The 18,231-nt window shown below is 42.3% G+C and overlaps 1 protein-coding gene and 1 pseudogene across 1 annotated transcript in view; both read right to left on the bottom strand.

The window, feature by feature from the left end:
* Positions 1 to 200: 200 nt before the first annotated feature.
* Positions 201 to 18,231, bottom strand: part of SLC9C2 (solute carrier family 9 member C2 (putative)) — a 106,060-nt gene continuing 88,029 nt past the window's right edge. The window contains exons 24-28 of the mRNA XM_027612500.2: positions 17,292 to 17,423; positions 4,998 to 5,183; positions 3,822 to 3,906; positions 1,876 to 1,931; positions 201 to 364 (exon numbers count right to left, since the gene is read on the bottom strand). Coding sequence (XP_027468301.1) covers positions 323 to 364; positions 1,876 to 1,931; positions 3,822 to 3,906; positions 4,998 to 5,183; positions 17,292 to 17,423 — 501 coding nt within the window. The 3' untranslated portion in view covers positions 201 to 322. The remainder of the gene's footprint in view (positions 365 to 1,875; positions 1,932 to 3,821; positions 3,907 to 4,997; positions 5,184 to 17,291; positions 17,424 to 18,231) is intronic.
* On the bottom strand, positions 15,094 to 15,593 carry LOC113932938 (annotated as a pseudogene).

Genomic DNA, 18,231 nt, shown 5'->3' with positions numbered 1-18,231 from the left:
CACATTAGCACCATTAGTATTCTTTCCTAAAATGGGATCCACTTTCCAACTATACAAGAAAGTCAAAAGCAAAATATTAGACGAGCGTTTCAGGAGAAACATTAACTATTAAATGCAATCAGAAAACTTACTGAGAAGTTTCTATTTTATCGTCCAGAACATTCCCTCTAAAAGATCTTCTATATTACGGGCTTTGAGAGATACATGTGCATTTCTATGCCATCAAACATCCTCTTGTGAAGACATACTGCGTTAATTCAGTAAGAGCAGTCTGACAAAGGGGCACCTCAGGAAAAGAGATGTCAGGTAAGTTGAATTCCAGTTAACTTTGTGACCGATTCCAGGATAACTGGAAACCTCTTTCCTAAAAAACGAGAATTTTTTTTTTTTTTTTTTAAATAATGGGGTCTGGAAAAGATGGTGACAATGAGGAGTCAGTTAAATTACTTGACTCCCAATTAGGTTTCCCATTTGTGAAACAGGGTGCTTTTAAGAAAGAGGGGTGGATGACCCTAGGAAGCCTGCCTAAAAAGAACTAAGCTGCTTTCTTTAAAGGAACCCTAAATCATATTTGGTTTGGTCAATGTGACTTTTCCTTCCCCCAACAAACATCTGTACACCCCCTGACTATCAGAGATGACCGGGCAGGCCCAGAATTTCTACCAAAATGATGTTAGTGTGACTCCCTGGTTAGGGCTGTGGTAGGCCACGGGACTTCTGAAACTGCACTTAGATGGCACGTCATTTTCCCTTGGGAAGCATGTTTATTTGGGGTGACTTCGCAACTGGGAGAGAGAGCGTGCTGAAGGGCCCTGAAGCCCATCCTGGAACCATGTGCTGTTCCCTCGGCCACCTGTGTGTTCGCCTAGCTCACTATTGCCCTGTCAGAGCGGTCTTCTCCTCCACTCAGCTGTGGACTCGGGCCCAAATAAGCTCTGTTAGGGACCCCTTGGGTAATACTAGCCTTGTAAGTCCCCCACTCCCCAGACTTACCTCCACTCTGTCCTGGCTCCATGGGACCAGCCCTCCCCTCTCCCACTCTACACATGCTGCCCGGCACTTCTCAAGCTTTTCCAAATTGGCCCTGATTGCTGATGAAAGCAGGAAAAGATGTCAGGGCAAAATTTCTGTGACTCTCCATAATAAAATGGCTTGACGTCTCCTGGTTTATCTTAAAAATTCATGCAAATTTGTCACCCTACTCCATAATATGCTTGTTTTAATATAGAACATTTCAAATAACCTAATGGTTAAATGAGTTTCCTCCTTTTAAAAGAACATCAAGTAAAAGTGGCTAGGTGATAGACATTGGGGAGGGTATGTGCTATGGTGAGCGCTGTGAATTGTGTAAGACTGTTGAATCACAGACCTGTACCCCTGAAACAAATAACACATTATATGTTAATTAAAAAAAAAATTGTGATACTCTAGGAAGATTCCCTGGATCCACCTATGGCTCCACATACCCCGGGCACACCACCCACAAATCCTCAGGGAATGCACACTCCAAATGGAGAGGCACAGGCATTTAGATGCTAATGTCTAATCGCGCGGGTGACCTGATCCTCCGCATCCTTAACGTGCCCTGTAGGTCCCCACTATTGAGCCATCATGGGAAGGAGGTCAAGAGGGGGGAAATTGGGATGGGGGACCTGGGGAAAAATCACATCTTTCAAAAACATTGTATCATTTTAATTGTTAAATAATTCAGGTAAGGTTTATCCCAATTTTTTCAAATCAGTGAGCTGCCACTAAGGGTCTCTTTTCTCACCACCCAACCACCTACATTTTGCTACTCAGCTTCACAGCTCATTCCAGCTATGTAGTTTAATAGTCACAGTAAGAAAAATCGAATCCAAATGTCAGGTTTATTACCTCATTTTTTCTCTTCCAATTATATTCTCTCTGGGTCATACGAAGACCAGGGTTGACTGAGGCAATCAAATACATGCATCAGACAGAAAAACTAAATTAGGAATTTAAGAGTAAAGGTAGCAGAAGAATATTCTGAAATATCAATTTGCTTTCTCCCAGTAGGTCTCCTCTTTCCCTTCTCCCCTTCCATACGGGTTCTTTAGTTTCCCATTATTAGGCTCCCAAGAATCCCATGCAAGGGCTGGCAAAGTCAAATGAGAACAGGCAGGTCACACAGACAAGGAAGTGGGCCGTATCTGAGACAAGAGGGTAGGGTGTGGACTGCGGCAAACTGCAAACCATGTGCTTCCCCCAGGCTCAGCTCTACGTGTTGCCACATACAGGAACGAGGACCAAGTGTTGGCACGCTTTCTGAGTTTTTCAAGAAAAGCTCAAAATCTGGATTTTTTTTTTAAATGTGAAATATTTAGATGTTCATACTCTGCAACTTAAATTTTTAAAACAAAACATGTATGTGGATCAAATCCAGTGCACCAGGAATCCAGTTCATGAGCCTATGATGTGTGACTTTTGTCCCAAATTCACTGGGGATACAGTACCATCCGTCTAAAATGACTGATTGCAGAGAGCCTGAAGAAAGAGAGAGGCCTACAGGCCCAGGACAAATGGGGACCTGTGCCCTGCTTCCTGGCAGTACTAAGATTCTGACTCAGCAGCTCTCAGGGTGCCCCGAGGGGGTTCACACTAGGCCCTGAGCTCCAAGCCCTGCCATAGATTCCGGTGCCCCAAGAGAACTATGGAAACTGCAGAGAAGCGGACTGAAGACTCTGAGGGCTGGAGTAAGGATTATTTCAGTGTTCACCAGCTTGAACAGAAGACCTGGAGCAGAGGGGGCTCCCCAAAATCAGGTGGTGCCCATGACCCCAGAACAGAGGTAGAAAGTAAGCCGCAACAACGTCTGAGGTTGAATTTACTTCTGAGAGGGAAGTAGAATTACTTATTGAGTGTCTTTTCTCCTCACAAGGGCAGAGACCTTGTCTGGCTTGCTCCCCATCTAGCACTGGGCACGGAGCCCCAGCACACAGTGGGGCTGTATTTTATAAGAATTGTGCAAATGAGAAATGAGATATAAAATATGAATAAAATGTCACTTTCTGCACACAATTTGAAATCATGCAAACCCAACCCCCCCCCCAAATTAACAATTCATGAAGAATTGCATGACATCTAAGCTGGCTGATCACGTGAATTGGAAACGCCAGGAGGGTGCCAACTGGAGAAGCATACTAAGGCTGACTGTTTTCAAGCTGGGGCAGTTGGGGAGATGACAACACAGCTTGGTAGAGCAGGAGCACTGAGCATTAAATGAAGGAAGGGAATGCATTTTCTCTAGAACAAGGCCTTCCTACCTCATCTTGGTGTACTGCTTAGCACCATGATACATGCAAGGCACTCATACACATTTAGTGACTGTAATTACTTAGTAACTATCAAAGTGCCCCTCAGGCTAGACAGTTGAGTTGTGGCTGCGACTATGATTTGGAATATTCAGAGAGCAAGGGTCAGGTTCCATATTCCCTTTGGTTGTTGGGAGCACATCAGCTCGCCACACCTGGACCCACTGTGAGAGAGTCTCTGTCCTTCCCGTTCTTGCTCTGCCCCCAACAGCACTCTGTGAGTCCAGCCTGCCAGGACTGGAACAGGGTACAACACAGAAGCTACTCTCTACCAGCACGAGTGTGAAGGAAGGGACAAGAGAGAGAAAGGAGCCACCTGGATTTCAGTGTCTGGAAGACTCTGATAGATGACCTCCCTGAAGCAATATGGCAGCCAGGGTGGGCCCAAGGATGGGGACTGATGATAAACCCACATAATACCCTCAAGTAATTTTCTTAGAATTAAATGAGTTTTGCATGGTTTTCCTATCACTACGGGCTACCCCTTACCCATGACTTTGGCATCATCAGTATTTTTGGCAGGCTCAGATGCTTGCACAACCAGCAGCTTGCTTAAATCTGAAGTTCCCTGAACCTAAAAGGGAAAAAGTCAAAAGTGGTCAGAAGAGCATCCTTTTATCTCTAAGCTGCCTCCTCCTTAACGTTTTCAAAGAATATAAGAAATAAGCCAAAACCCAGAACTGGGCTTCCAGTCTAAGCTCTCCATCTTTTTCATTGAAAAACCCTTTAACATTGTTTCAAGAAGTCTTGGACCAGAAAATTATCTTCTGCATTATTTACAGACATCAGAAAGGAACTCTCTACACCTTATTTATAACCAGACCAGACATTCCCAGCTTGGAAAACAGGGAATCCCCAACACCTACGGAGTTACTTGTACCCCGACGCTGATGTTCAAAGGCTCAGGGCCCAGCCTTCCCAGGTGGCAGGACTGTCTTCTTTCCTTAGAGTTTTGCCCTGTGTGCCCGCCAAATCTGCCCTCCCGGAAGGCAAGGAGCATACAAGTGATATAATTATAACTCTCATCTCTAGAGACCAGATACTGTCTCTCTGGATCCTCACAAGAACCTTACCAGATGGGCAGCTGCTGTCAGCCTCGTCTCACTAAAGGGAAACGGAGGGTCAAAAGGCAGCTTGCCATTGCTCACACACTAGTGGGCACAGGGCTTGGGCTTGAAACCCAAGTAGGACTGATTCCAAACCTTGGTGTCTTAAACCAAACTGTGAGCATTGTTCCTGCTATTCCCTGTCTCACCCCCACCCCTAGCTGTAAAGCTAAAGAGATTTTCATTTTCTACTCGAAAAGCATCTAGATTACCGTCATCCTCTGAATTGCTGAGAGATACAAAGATAAGAATGCTACAAGAGGGACAAATGCACCCCCGTCCCTCAGGAGGCACAGCCCCACTCCAGGGCAAATGGCTTGGCAAGCAGAGAACAGTCGGATTCCAGCCCCCTGTGCCCCCTGGGTCACACTCCTGTGTTGGGCACAAACTGCTTAACGGTACAGAAGCCCTGGGCGTGTTTGGACTGTTTTGTTAAAGGTGGTGAAAACTGCACGGTCCTTCCAGGTTACATTTCTTTTTAAGGTGGGCAGTTGAGTTTTCAAGTCATTTATGGGGCACCATGGAAAGCAAATGACTCCTTAGAAATAACTGTCCTTACCTGCTCACAGGTTTTAGGCAAAATGCAAGGTGCAAGATATGGTACCTCTGTCTTAGTATCAATGACACTACCATACACAATAATAACGAATTTCATGGTCACATTATCAATAGTCATTTCGTTATAGCTTGATAAAGTCTCCACGTATGCCAGATTGAACGCCACACACTTCTGAAAGTCCAAGTCCTACAATAAAATTACATTTTTTCTATAAATCATGCCGAATGACACATGGAATCAGGAAGAAAGCACATTCACTGATTGAGCTGAGTTCTTTGAGGGAGTCAAAAGGCATTTAGACCCTAGGACCAACAGACAGAATTTATTTAGAGTTCAGAATGACCTCAGACAAGATTATGAACTCAGAGTGTTTATGTTGTTACTATTAGTGGCCCTGTTTATGGATGCCCAGCCTGATTCACAGGTCTGCCTGAGCTCTCAATCAGCCTCAGCAAGGTGGTCAGCTCTGCCTTGTGGATTCGGTTTTACCTGGCATTAAGTGAACACCCCACTGGGCAAGTGAACAAACAATAGCAAAAAGCCAGAACAAAACAAAGCAACACACTGAGTTTGAGTCGTACTTTAAAGCTCAAAATAATAGTCTTTAGAGCTGGAAGGAAGCTGTTATGTATGGGTTGAATTGTGTCCTCCCCCCAAAAAATTCATATGTTGACGTTCTGAGCCCCGGTACATTAGAATGTGACTTTATTTGGAAATAGGGTCATTGCAGATGTAATTGTTTAAGTTAAGATGAAGTCATACTGGAGTAGGGGGGGCAAATAATCCAATATGACTGGTGTCCTTATAAAAAGGGGAAGAGGTGCAGGGGTGACTCAGTCAGTTAAGCATCTGACTCTTGGTTTCAGCTCAGGTCATGATCTCTGGGTCAGGAGATTGAGCCCCATGTGGGGCTCCACGTTCAGTAGGGAGTTGGCTTCCCCTCTCCCTCTCCCTGTGCCCCTCCCCTGCTTGTGCTCTAGCGCACTCTCTCTCTCTCTCTCTCTCTCAAATAAATAAATAGGGGAGATTTGGGGGCACCTGGCTGGCTCAGTCGGTAGAGCACATAACTCTTAATCTCAGGATCATGAGTTCAAGTCCCACACTGGGCATAAAGCTTCTTTAAAAAGGGGGAAGTGAGGAATGCCTGGGTGACTCAGTCGGTTAAGCACCTGCCTTCAGCTCAGGACGTGATCCCAGAGTCCTGAGATTAAGCCCTGCATCAGGCTCCTTGCTCAGCGGGGAGCCTGCTTCTCCCCCTGCTTGTGCTCTCTTTCTCTCTCTCTCTCTCTCTCTCTGACAGATAAATAAATAAAATCTTAAAAAAAAAAGGTGGGGGAGAGATTTGGACACATACACACATACAGGGAGAACTCCATGTGGGATGAAGACAGTCATCTGCAAGCCAAGGAGGAGGCCTGGACCAGATTCCCTCCCTCGTTGCTCCTAGTAGGAACCAACCCTGCTGACACCTTGATTTCTTGCCTCAAGAACTGTGAGACAATAAATTTCTGTGGTTTAAGTCATTCAGGTTGTGGTACTTTGTTACAGCAGCTCCAGCAAACTAATACAGGCATACAGGCATTTAGAGGTCAGTCCCATGGTAGGAATCTCCCGGACAGTGCCCTCACTCTGAACATCTCCATTCACAACTACACGACCCAGCCCTCGAACCTGGGTCCCTAATGGGAAAACTGAACACTTACCTGCTGAGAGCACCAGCTCAGCTGAGGCATGAAAAACATAAGATAACTAGCAAATACCTAAAATTTTGGAAGAAGAAAAATCTAAAAAAAAATAAGGTATTTTGGTTTTTAAATGCATATAAATTTTGAGTTATATGGTTTAGGGGAAGGGTTGCAGTATAAGCTTATCAGTGATTCTAATCCCCTTTTCAGGGGTTCTAAAAAGTCTTAATTGGCTACTTCTTTGAAGGGAAAAGACTAGAAGGAAATAAGCCAAAGTGTTAAATAGGGATTCTCTGGGCTCTGGTAAGCAAGCATCTGTCTTCAGCTCAGGTCATGATCTCAGGGTCTTGGTATTGAGTCCCAGGGTCGGGCTCTCTGCTCAGCGGGAAGCCTGCTTCTCCCTCTCCCTCTGCCCCTCACCCAACTAGTGTGCATACGCACTTTCTCTCTCTCTCTCTCTCAAATAAATAAATAAAATCTTTAAAAAAAAATGAAAGGGCATTCACCTAATTATTAAGTCAAATCTAACTCCATACAATTTCGACCTATTGGTCCTAATTCTCTCCTCTGGAGTTACATACTACACCCATACTAGACATACTAAATGTGTACCACTTCTCACGAAGAGGCAAAGTAAAGAGAAGAATCTAAATCTTTTTACCCTTCTGCTAAAATTTTTCTGAAAATTATTGCCACATAGTGAAAGAAACATGACTTCCTTAGTACAACATTTTCAACTTTTTTTTTTTTTAAGATTTTGTTTATTTGAGAGAGACAGACAGTATAAGCAGGGGGGAAGGGAGGGGCAGAGGGAGAAGCTGGCTCCCTGCTGAGCAGAGAGCCCGATGCAGGGCTCAATCCCAGGACCCTGAGATCATGACCTGAGCCCAAGACAGACACTTAACTGACTGAGCCACCTAGGCACCCCAAGTTTTCAATTTCTTTGGATAAATATCGAGGATACTGATTACTGGATCATGCGGTAAGAGCATGTTCAGTTTTGTAAGAAACCTCCATACTTTCTAAAGTGGCTCTACCATTTTGCATTCCTACCAGCAATGAATGAGACTTACTGCTGCTCCATATCCTGCAGCATTTGGGGTTGTCAGTGTTCCAAATGTTGGCTATTCTAATAGATGCATAATGGAATCACATTGTTACATTTTTTTGAGGACATATGTTTGTGGAACATGTTTATTTGCCATCTACATATGTTCTTTGGTGAGATGTCAAGATTTTTGGCCCTTTTTTCTTTTTATTATGTTATGTTAATCACCATACATTACATCATTAGTTTTTGATGTAGTGTGCCATGATTCATTGTTTGCGTATAACACCCAGTACTCCATTCAATACATGCCCTCTTTAATACCCATCACCAGGCTAACCCATCCCCCCAACCCCTCCCCTCTAGAACCCTCAGATTGTTTCTCAGAGTCCATATTCTCTCATGGTTCGTCTCCCCCTCCGATTTCTCCCCCTTCATTTTTCCCTTCCTACACTCTTCTTCTTTTTTATAACATATAATATATGATCTGTTTCAGAGGTACAGGTCTGTGATTCAACAGTCTTACACAATTCACAGCGCTCACCATAGCACATACCCTCTCCAATGTCTATCACCCAGCCACCCCATGCCTTCCACCCCCCACCACTCCAGCAACCCCCAGTTTGTTTCCTGAGATTAAGAATTCCTCCTATCAGTGAGATCATATGATACATGTCTTTCTCTGATTGACTTATTTCGCTCAGCATAATACCCTCTAGTTCCATCCACATCGCTGTAAATGGCAAGATCTCATTCCTTTTGATGGATGCATAATATTCCATTGTATATATATACCACTTCTTCTTTATCAATTCATCTGTCGATGGACATCTTGGCTCTTTCCACAGTTTGGCTATTGTGGACATTGCTGCTATAAACATCGGGGTACACGTACCCCTTCAGATCCCCACATTTGTATCTTTGGGGTAAATACCCAGTAGTGCAATTGCTGGAACATATGGTAGCTCTATTTTCAACTTTTTGAGGAACCTCCATACCATTTTCTAGAGTGGCTGCACCAGCTTGCGTTCCCACCAACAGTGTAGGATGATTCCCCTTTCTCCGCATCCCTGCCAAATATGTCGTTTCCTGACTTGTTAATTTTAGCCATTCGGACTGCTGTGAGGTGGTATCACATTGAGGTTTTGATTTAGATTTCCTTAATGCCGAGTGATGTTGAGCACTTTTTCATGTGTCTGTTGGCCATTTGGATGTCTTCTTTGGAAAAATGTCTGTTCATGTCTTCTGCCCATTTCTTGATTGGATCATTTGTTCTTTGGGTGTTGAGTTTGATAAGTTCTTTATAGATTTTGGATACTAGCCCTTTATCTGATATGTCATTTGCAAATATCTTCTCCCATTCTGTCGGTTGTCTTTTGGTTTTGTGGACTGTTTCTTTTGCTGTGCAAAAGCTTTTTATCTCGATGAAGTCCCAATAGTTCATTTTTGCCCTTGCTTGCCTTGCCTTTGGTGATGTTTCTAGGAAGAAGTTGCTGCGGCTGAGGTCGAAGAGGTTGCTGCCTGTGTTCTCCTTTAGGATTTTGATGGACTCCTGCCTCACGTCTAGGTCTTTCAACCATTTGGAGTCTATTTTTGTGTGTGGTATAAGGAAATGGTCCAGTTTCATTCTTCTGCATGTGGCTGTCCAATTTTCCCAACACCATTTGTTGAAAAGACGGTCTTTTTTCCATTGGACATTCTTTCCTGCTTTGTCAAAGATGAGTTGACCATAGAGTTGAGGGTCCATTTCTGGGTTCTCTATTCTGTTCTGTTGATCTACATGTCTGTTTTTGTGCCAGTACCATACTGTCTTGATGATGACAGCTTTGTAATAGAGCTGGAATTCCGGAATTGTGATGCCGCCAGCTTTCCTTCTCTTTTTCAACATTACTCTGGCTATTCGGGGTCTTTTCTGGTTCCACACAAATTTTAGGATTATTTGTTCCATTTCTTTGAAAAAAGTGGATGGTATTTTGATAGGGATTGCATTGAACGTGTAGATTCCTCTAGGTAGCATTGACATCTTCACAAAGTTTGTTCTTCCAATCCATGAGCATGGAACATTTTTCCATTTCTTTGTGTCTTCCTCAATTTCTTTCATGAGTATTTTATAGTTTTCTGAGTACAGATCCTTTGCCTCTTTGGTTAGATTTATTCCTAGGTATCTTATGGTTTTGGGTGCAATTGTAAATGGGATCAACTCCTTAATTTCTTTTTCTTCTGTCTTGTTGTTGGTGTATAGGAATGCCACTGATTTCTGTGCACTGATTTTATATCCTGCCACTTTCCTGAATTCCTGTATGAGTTCTAACAGTTTTGGGGTGGAGTCTTTTGGGTTTTCCACATAAAGTATCATATCATCTGCAAAGAGTGAGAGTTTGACTTCTTCTTTGCCGATTTGGATGCCTTTGATTTCTTTTTGTTGTCTGATTGCTGTGGCTAGGACTTCTAATACTATGTTGCATAGCAGGGGTGATAGTGGACATTCCTGCCACATTCCTGACCTTAGGGGGAAAGCTCTCAGCTTTTCCCCGTTGAGAATGATATTCACTGTAGGTTTTTCATAGATGGCTTTTATGATATTGAGGTATGTACCCTCTATCCCTATACTCTGAAGAGTTTTGATCAAGAAAGGATGCTGTACTTTGTCAAATGCTTTTTCTGCATCTACTGAGAGGATCATATGATTCTTGTTCTTTCTTTTGTTAATGTATTGTATCACATCGATTGATTTGCAGATGTTGAACCAACCTTCCGGCCCAGGGATAAATCCCACTTGGTCATGGTGAATAATCCTTTTAATGTACTGTTGGATCCTATTGGCTAGTATTTTGGTGAGAATTTTTGCATCCGTCTTCATCAAGGATATTGGTCTGTAATTCTCCTTTTTGATGGGGTCTTTGGTTTGGGGATCAAGGTAATGGTGGCCTCATAAAATGAGTTTGGAAGTTTTCCTTCCATTTCTATTTTTTGGAACAGTTTCAGGAGAATAGGTATTGATTCTTCTTTAAATGTTTGGTAGAATTCCCCTGGGAAGCCATCTGGCCCTGGGCTTTCTTTTGTTGGGAGATTTTTGATGACTGCTTCAATTTCCTTAGTGGTTATAGGTCTGTTCAGATTTTCTATTTCTTCCTGGTTCAGTTTTGGTAGTTGACACATCTCTAGGAATGCATCCATTTCTTCCAGGTTCTCTAATTTGCTGGCATCGAGTTGCTCGTAATATGTTCTTATAATTGTTTGTATTTCTTTGGTGTTGGTTGTGATCTTTCCTCTTCCATTCATGATTTTGTTGATTTGGGTCATTTCTCTTTTCTTTTGGATAAGTCTGGCCAGGGGTTTATCAATCTTGTTAATTCTTTCCAAGAACCAGCTCCTAGTTTCGTTGATCTGTTCTACTGTTCTTTTGTTTCTATTTCATTGATTTCTGCTCAGATCTTTATTATTTCTCTTCTCCTGCTGGGTTTAGGCTTTATTTGCTGTTCTCTTTCCAGCTCCTTTAGGTGTAGGGTTAGGTTGTGTGTTTGAGACCTTTCTTGTTTCTTGAGAAAGGCTTGTATTGCTGTATACTTTCCTCTTAGGACTGCCTTTGCTGCATCCCAAAGACTTTGAACAGTTGTGTTTTCATTTTCATTGGTTTCCATGAATTTTTTAAATTCTTCTTTAATATTCTGGTTGACCCATTCATTCTTTAGTAGGATGCCCTTTAGCCTCCATGTATTTGAGTTCTTTCCGACTTTGCTCTTGTGATTGAGTTCCAGTTTCAAAGCATTGTGGTCTGAAAATATGCAGAGAATGATCCAATCTTTTGGTACTGGTTGAGACCTGATTTGTGACCTAGGATGTGATCTATTCTGGAGAATGTTCCATGGGCACTAGAGAAGAATGTGTATTCTGTTGCTTTGGGATGGAATGTTCTGAATATGTCTGTGAAGTGCATTTGGTGCAGTGTGTCATTTAAAGTCTTTATTTCCTTGTTGATCTTTTGCTTAGATGATCTGTCCATTTCAGTGAGGGAGGTGTTATAGTCCCCCACTATTATTGTATTGTTGTCGATGTGTTTCTTTGCTTTCGTTATTAACTGGCTTATATAATTGGCTGCTCCCATGTTAGGGGCATAGATATTTACAATTGTTAGATCTTCTTGTTGGATAGACCCTTTAAGTAGGATATAGTGTCCTTCCTCATCTCTTATTATAGTCCTTGGGTTAAAATCTAATTTGTCTGGTAGAAGGATTGCCACCCCAGCTTTCTTTTGGTAACCATTAGCATGGTAAATGGTTTTCCACCCCCTTAATTTCAATCTGGGGGTCTGTCCTTGGGTCTAAAATGAGTCTCTTGTACGATGGACTCTGAAAAACAAACTGAGGGTTCTAGAGCGGAGGGGGGTGGGAGGATGGGTTAGCCTGGTGATGGGTATTAAAGAGGGCACGTTCTGCATGGAGCAATCGGTGTTACACACAAACAATGAATCATGGAACTCTACACCAAAAACTAATGATGTAATGTATGGTGACTAACATAACAATAAAAAATTAAAAAAAAACAAAGAAAATAAAATGAGTCTCTTGCAGACAGCATATTGATGGGTCTTGTTTTTAATCCAATCTGATACCCTGTGTTTTTGATTTGGGCATTGAGCCCATTTACATTCAGGGTAACTATTGAAAGATATGAATTTAGTGCCATTGTATTGCCTGTAAGATTACTGTTATTGTATATTGTCTCTGTTCCTTTCTGGTCTATGTTACTTTTAGGCTCAATCTTTGCTTAGAGGACCCCTTTCAATAGTTCTTGTAGGGCTGGTTTCATGTTTGCAAATTCCTTTTGTTTTTGTTTGTCCTGGAAGCTTTTTATCTCTCCTTCTATTTTCAGTGACAGCCTAGCTGGATATAGTATTCTTGGCTGCATATTTTTCTCACTTAGTGCTCTGAAGATATCATGCCAGTCTTTTCTGGCCTGCCAGGTCTCTGTGGATAGGTCTGTTGCCAATCTAATGTTTCTACCACTGTAGGTTACAGATCTCTTCTCCCGAGCTGCTTTCAGGATTTTCTCTTTGTCTCTGAGATTTGTAAGTTTTACTATTAGATATCAGGGTGTTGACCTATTTTTATTGATTTTGAGGGGGGGTTCTCTGTGCCTCCTGGATTTTGATGCCTGTTTCCTTCCCCACATTAGGGAAGTTCTCTGCTATAATTTGCTCCAATATACCTTCTGCCCCTCTCTCTCTTTCTTCTTCTTCTGGGACCCCAGTTCTAATGTTGTTTGTCTTATGGTATCACTTATCTCTCGAATTCTGCACTCGTGATCCAGTAGTTATCTCTCTTTTTCTCAGCTTCTTTATTTTCCATCATTTGGTCTTCTGTATCACTAATTTTCTCTTCTGCCTCATTTATCCTAGCAGTTAGAGCCTCCATTTTTTTATTGCACCTCATTAATAGCTTTTTGATTTCGACTTGGTTAGATTTTAGTTCTTTTATTTCTCCAGAAAGGGTTTCTCTAATATCTTCCACGCTTTTTTCAAGCCCAGCTAGTATCTTTAAAATCGTTATTCTGAACTCTAGTTCCGACATCTTCTAATGTCAGTATGGATTAGGTCCCTGGCAGTCAGTACAGCCTTTTGTTCTTTTATTTGGTGATTTTTTTCCATCTTGTCACTTTGTCCAGAGGAGAATAGATGAATGAGAGAACAAAATGCTAACAGGGTAACAAGGACCCCAGAAAAATATACACTAAATAAATCAGAAGAGACCTGTAATGGGAAAAAGAAAGGGAAAGAAAAAGAAAAAAAAAGAAAAAGATAAAACAAACAAAGAAACAAACAAAAAAACAGAATATGATCAAATATGATCAGGCTTGTGCATAGATCAGTGCCACACACTAGAATTTCGGCATATTTTGGTCTGTTAGAAGAAAGGGTCTCCCAAAATTTTAAAGAAAGAAAAGCTTATATATGTACAAAAATAAGGGTAAATACAATGAAGGGATGGAATATGACTGTAAAGATGAAAATTATAAAAGATTTTATAAAAGGAATTGATAAGATGTTGGTTGAAAAAAGAAAGAAGAGGACTTAAAAAAAAAAAAAGGAGAGAATGTGATCAGGCAGGAGACTAGAACAAAGCCATACACTAGAGATTTAGGGTATATTCTGGTCTGTTAGAAGAAACTGTATCCCAAAGTTTTAAAGAGAGAACAACTTATATATATACCAAAAATAAGGTTAACTACTATGAAGGGATAGAATATGACTCTAAAAATGAAAAATAAAAAAGATTTTTTTAAAAAGGGATTGATAAGATGTTGGTTGAAAAAGGGAAAAAGAAAAATTTAAAAAAAAGAAAGTTAAAAAAATTAACTTTGAAAGACTAAAGAATCAGTGGGAAAAAAGCCATGAATTCTATGTGCAGTATTTCCCTAGCGCTGGAGTTCTGCTGTTCTCATTGATCGGTAAACTTGGTCTTGGCTGGCTGTTCTTGCTGATCTTCTGGGGGAGGGGTCTGTTGCCATGGTTCCCAAATGTCTTTGCCAGAGGCGGAATTGCCCCACCCTTGCCTCGTCTGGGATAAGTCATCTGCTTGGGTTTGATCTCGGGAGCTTTTGTTCCCTGCAAGCTTTCCGTACAGCTTTGGAGGATGAGAGTGAAATGGCGGCCTCCCAATATCTGCCCCAGAGGAGCCGAGAACTCGGGGCCCCACTCCTCAGTGCACCTCCAGAGAAAAGCAGTCAATCACTCCCGTCTCCCCAGTCTCCAGCCGCACTCTGTGCTCACCCAGCCTGTGACCGAGCATTTCTATCTCTGGCACCCGGCTCGGTGTGGAGTCTCCAAACCCAGCAGATCCATGCAGTACGCTCCCGCGCCACTCCTCCCAGGGGAGGAAGGGGAGTCTCCCCGGATCTGCCGCTTGTTGGGTCCCTGCTGGAGGAGAAGTGGCCTCACTGTGCCGCAGATCACAGTTTATGGCAACCCCAAGCTGAAAGCCCACGCCTTGGCTCTGTCTCTGCAGCCGGCTTCCCCGCTCTGATACCCAGGAGCTCTGCCACACTCAGGTACCCCTGGTCTTTCTGTGACCCCGAGGGTCCTGAGACCACACTGTCCCAGCGAGGGTTCCACCCCCTGCTTAGCCACCCTTTTTTTTTTGTTTTTTTAGTTTAAATGCATTTTATTTTTAGACAACCTACATGACATGTTTTGTTTTGTTTTTTCTTAAAAACAATGTCTCTGCTCCAAATAAATGAAGGTCAAAATAAATGAGGAGCTCAAGATGACATCAGTCCTATTTGTCTAAGTCCTGGTGCTATGAGGATGAAGAGCAGTAGCCAGTTATGACAACAGGTGATACATCTAAAGTAATAGCCAAATTCATTAACATTTTTCCATTTCTGAACCATTCTTAAAGAAAATCATATATCCATCCTCACAGTGGTCCAGCAAATTCCAGTCCAGAATCCATCTGGTCAATAAAGAACTGGTCATTTTTGAAACTAACAAAGATGTGCTTGATTTGTTCTGTAGCCCCTGTCATAAAAGGATTTACTCTTCCTGGCCTCTGTTCTTCAAGTTTGCCTTTGATTAATTTCAGGCAATCTTTGATGTACCTCTTTAGACTTCTTTTGTGAAGTTTCCTGCATGTGATGGTTCAGGACAATATCAACATCAGTAATGACTATGATTTTGGTACCTCCACCCTCCCAGCCTTCAGCGGAGGCATTTCCACCAATGAGCGAGTCATCAGTGTTACCCTCTGTCCTACTGACCATCATCCCCTCCACCCCCAGACACAGCCCATGCCTGATCTCCCGGATTTTGTAGATGTTGGAGAACATCTCATCATGGCTGATGAGGTCCTGGTAGATGATCATGATGATGGTTGGAGAGAGACATTGGGGGCACTAGCTTAGCAAGAGCCAGGAGCTCTGAGAGAGCTCAGTGCAGCTGGAGGGGCACTTGTTGGGGGGGAAGGGAGCAGAAACCTGGCCCAATTTTTAATTGGGTAGTTTGTTTTCCTATTGTTGAGTTTTAAGTGTTCTTTGTATATTTTGAATAACAGTCCTTTATCAGATGTGTCTTTTGCAAATATATTCTCCCACTCTGTGACTTGTCTTCTCATTCTCTTGAGACATGCTAATTTTTTAACCCCACATTCATATCCAGTCTCTCAATGCAATGAATATTGTTGAACTCCAGGTCTGTCACTTCCTCAGTTCTTAACTTATAATAGGGACTCAAATAATTATCAAATAGGATATAAATATGGATTGTAAATTATGCCAACCAAGAAGAGACTTGAGCTACTACTTGTTAGAGAAAAAGTTCATGAAAGAGTCTCAGTCACCCCAATAAAGATTTTGAAAAGGCAGGAGATTTATATTAACATAGGTAGAGTAGACTATAATAAACACCACCCCAATCAGTACTCACTGTGGTCATGGGAAAAGCCAACAGGAACCCAGCCCCAAGAAGAAACTCAATTGGCATCTACCTGGGCCTAGGCAGATTGCCTGATAATGCTGGGGATTTTGAGCTTGAAAGCAGAAGTCATTATGTATCTACATATTAGTGAAAAGGGATCATTATTTCCTCCAGAAACCTGCTATTCCTCTTGTATTCCCTATTGACAGAATTTAAAGCAGTGGTCCTCATCACTGGATACACATTAGAAACACCCCAGGGGCTTTTTTTATAAAAATGCTAAAGCCCCAAAGGCACCCAGGTGACTCAGTCTTTAAGCATCTGCCTTCAGCTCAGGTCATGATTCCAGGGTTCTGGGATCGAGCCCTACATTGGGCTCCCTGCTCAGCGGGAAGCCTGCTTCTCCCTCTCCCCCTCCCCCTGCTTGTGTTCCCTCTCTCTCTGTGTCTCTCTCTGTCAAATAAATAAATAAAATCTTTAAAAAAAAAAAATTCCAAAGCTCTGGGGGGCACCTGGGTGGCTCAGTTGGTTAAGCAACTGCCTTCTGCTCAGATCATGATCTCGAGGTGCTGGGATCAAGCCCTACACTGAGATCCCTGCTCAGCAGGGCGCCTGCTTCTCCCTCTCCCTCTGCTCCTCCCCACTGCTTGTGCTCTCTCTCAAATAAATAAAATCTCTTTTAAAAAATTCCAAAGCCCAGACAGACACACAAAAAAACAATGAATAAACACCAAACTTCATTAACTCATTCTGATTAATGTTAATTTGGTTCCTGGGAATCTACTTATTTAATATTTGCTGAATCTACTCCTTTTTTTAAAGGTATGACTGCAGGGAGCCTGGGAAAATTAGCTGTGACAAGAGGATTAAAGATCTACAGGAAGTCAGAACAAGAGTGGTTAAAATTCTAGAATCTCATTTTATTTTTTTTTTATTTTATTTATTTAAGTAATCTCTACACCCAACATGGGGCTTGAACCTACAACCCCAAGATCAAGAGTCACACACTTTTCCGACTGAGCAAGCCAGGTGCCCATAGAATCTCATTTTAGAAGGTCAGACACAGCCTTCCTTTCTCTGTCTCAAAAATATGAAATGCATTTTGTAAAAAGTAAATAAAAATTCATTCATACTTGAATCATTTACCTTACCTCATCAGTGAGACTTGATTCAAAATACTGATAGGCAATACTGAGCGCAAGCTTTAGCCATATTTTATATTCCAAGGATGGCCAGAAGACATCAAAACCTTCATATAAATCCTCCAGGGAGATAAAGCAGGCCTAAAACCACAAGGTACCAAGCAGCAAACTTGATTCAGAACTAAATTACACGGCCACCAGAAAACAAGGTGCCTGTAAGATTTAATCTTCCCCTAGTACTATCAAATCTAGTACAATTCTGATACTCTGCCATTTAAAAGCATTGCATTATGGAGAAATTGTTTTAATAAAATTTACAGTTCAATTAAAGTGTACACTTAACAATGCCCAGGAAAATTTATACCAGTCAATAGCTATGATAAAGGATATAGCTCATAAGCCTAAGATTCACAAACTAAGCCACATAAACATATCTATTTTTATTGCCACAGTAGGCAAAGTAGGCTCAGAAGAGGACTTCAGCTGCCTCCATTTTAACCTCAAACTTTCTAGTTGGGTTTTTCTTTCCAGCTTGTCTCTTGGTTCAGGCAGAAGACCCTGAGGGCAAAGCACCCCCGGATGGGAAGGAAACTCTCCCTGCAAGCAGTAATGACTGCCCTGAGCCAGCAAGACCCTGCCAGCGACTCTAAGACAGTGGTCAATTTGGCCTTTACTTCCCCCCTGCATGTACCCCACCTCTGTCCCACATTTTCCTTACTTCCTAAACCTGGAAGTATTTTCAGCACGTTCAAGAGTCTTTGAGCTTCTAGTCCACTGTCTTCCCAGTGTTGACCTCACTGAAACAAATTCCTTTCTTGTTTCACCACCACTCATGTCTCTGCCATTGGATTTTGTCAGCGGTGAGTGACCAAACCTGGTCTGCTGGGGAGCCCCGGAGCCAGGTGCTCTTGCACCCCTGCATGCTGGCCACAGGCTGATTCACAGTATT

Source organism: Zalophus californianus, chromosome 10 (assembly GCF_009762305.2).
Source record: "Zalophus californianus isolate mZalCal1 chromosome 10, mZalCal1.pri.v2, whole genome shotgun sequence".
In the NCBI taxonomy this organism is placed as follows: domain Eukaryota; kingdom Metazoa; phylum Chordata; class Mammalia; order Carnivora; family Otariidae; genus Zalophus; species Zalophus californianus.
The sequence above is the reverse complement of the archived record's forward strand: the minus strand, read 5'-3'. Positions and strand labels throughout refer to the sequence as shown.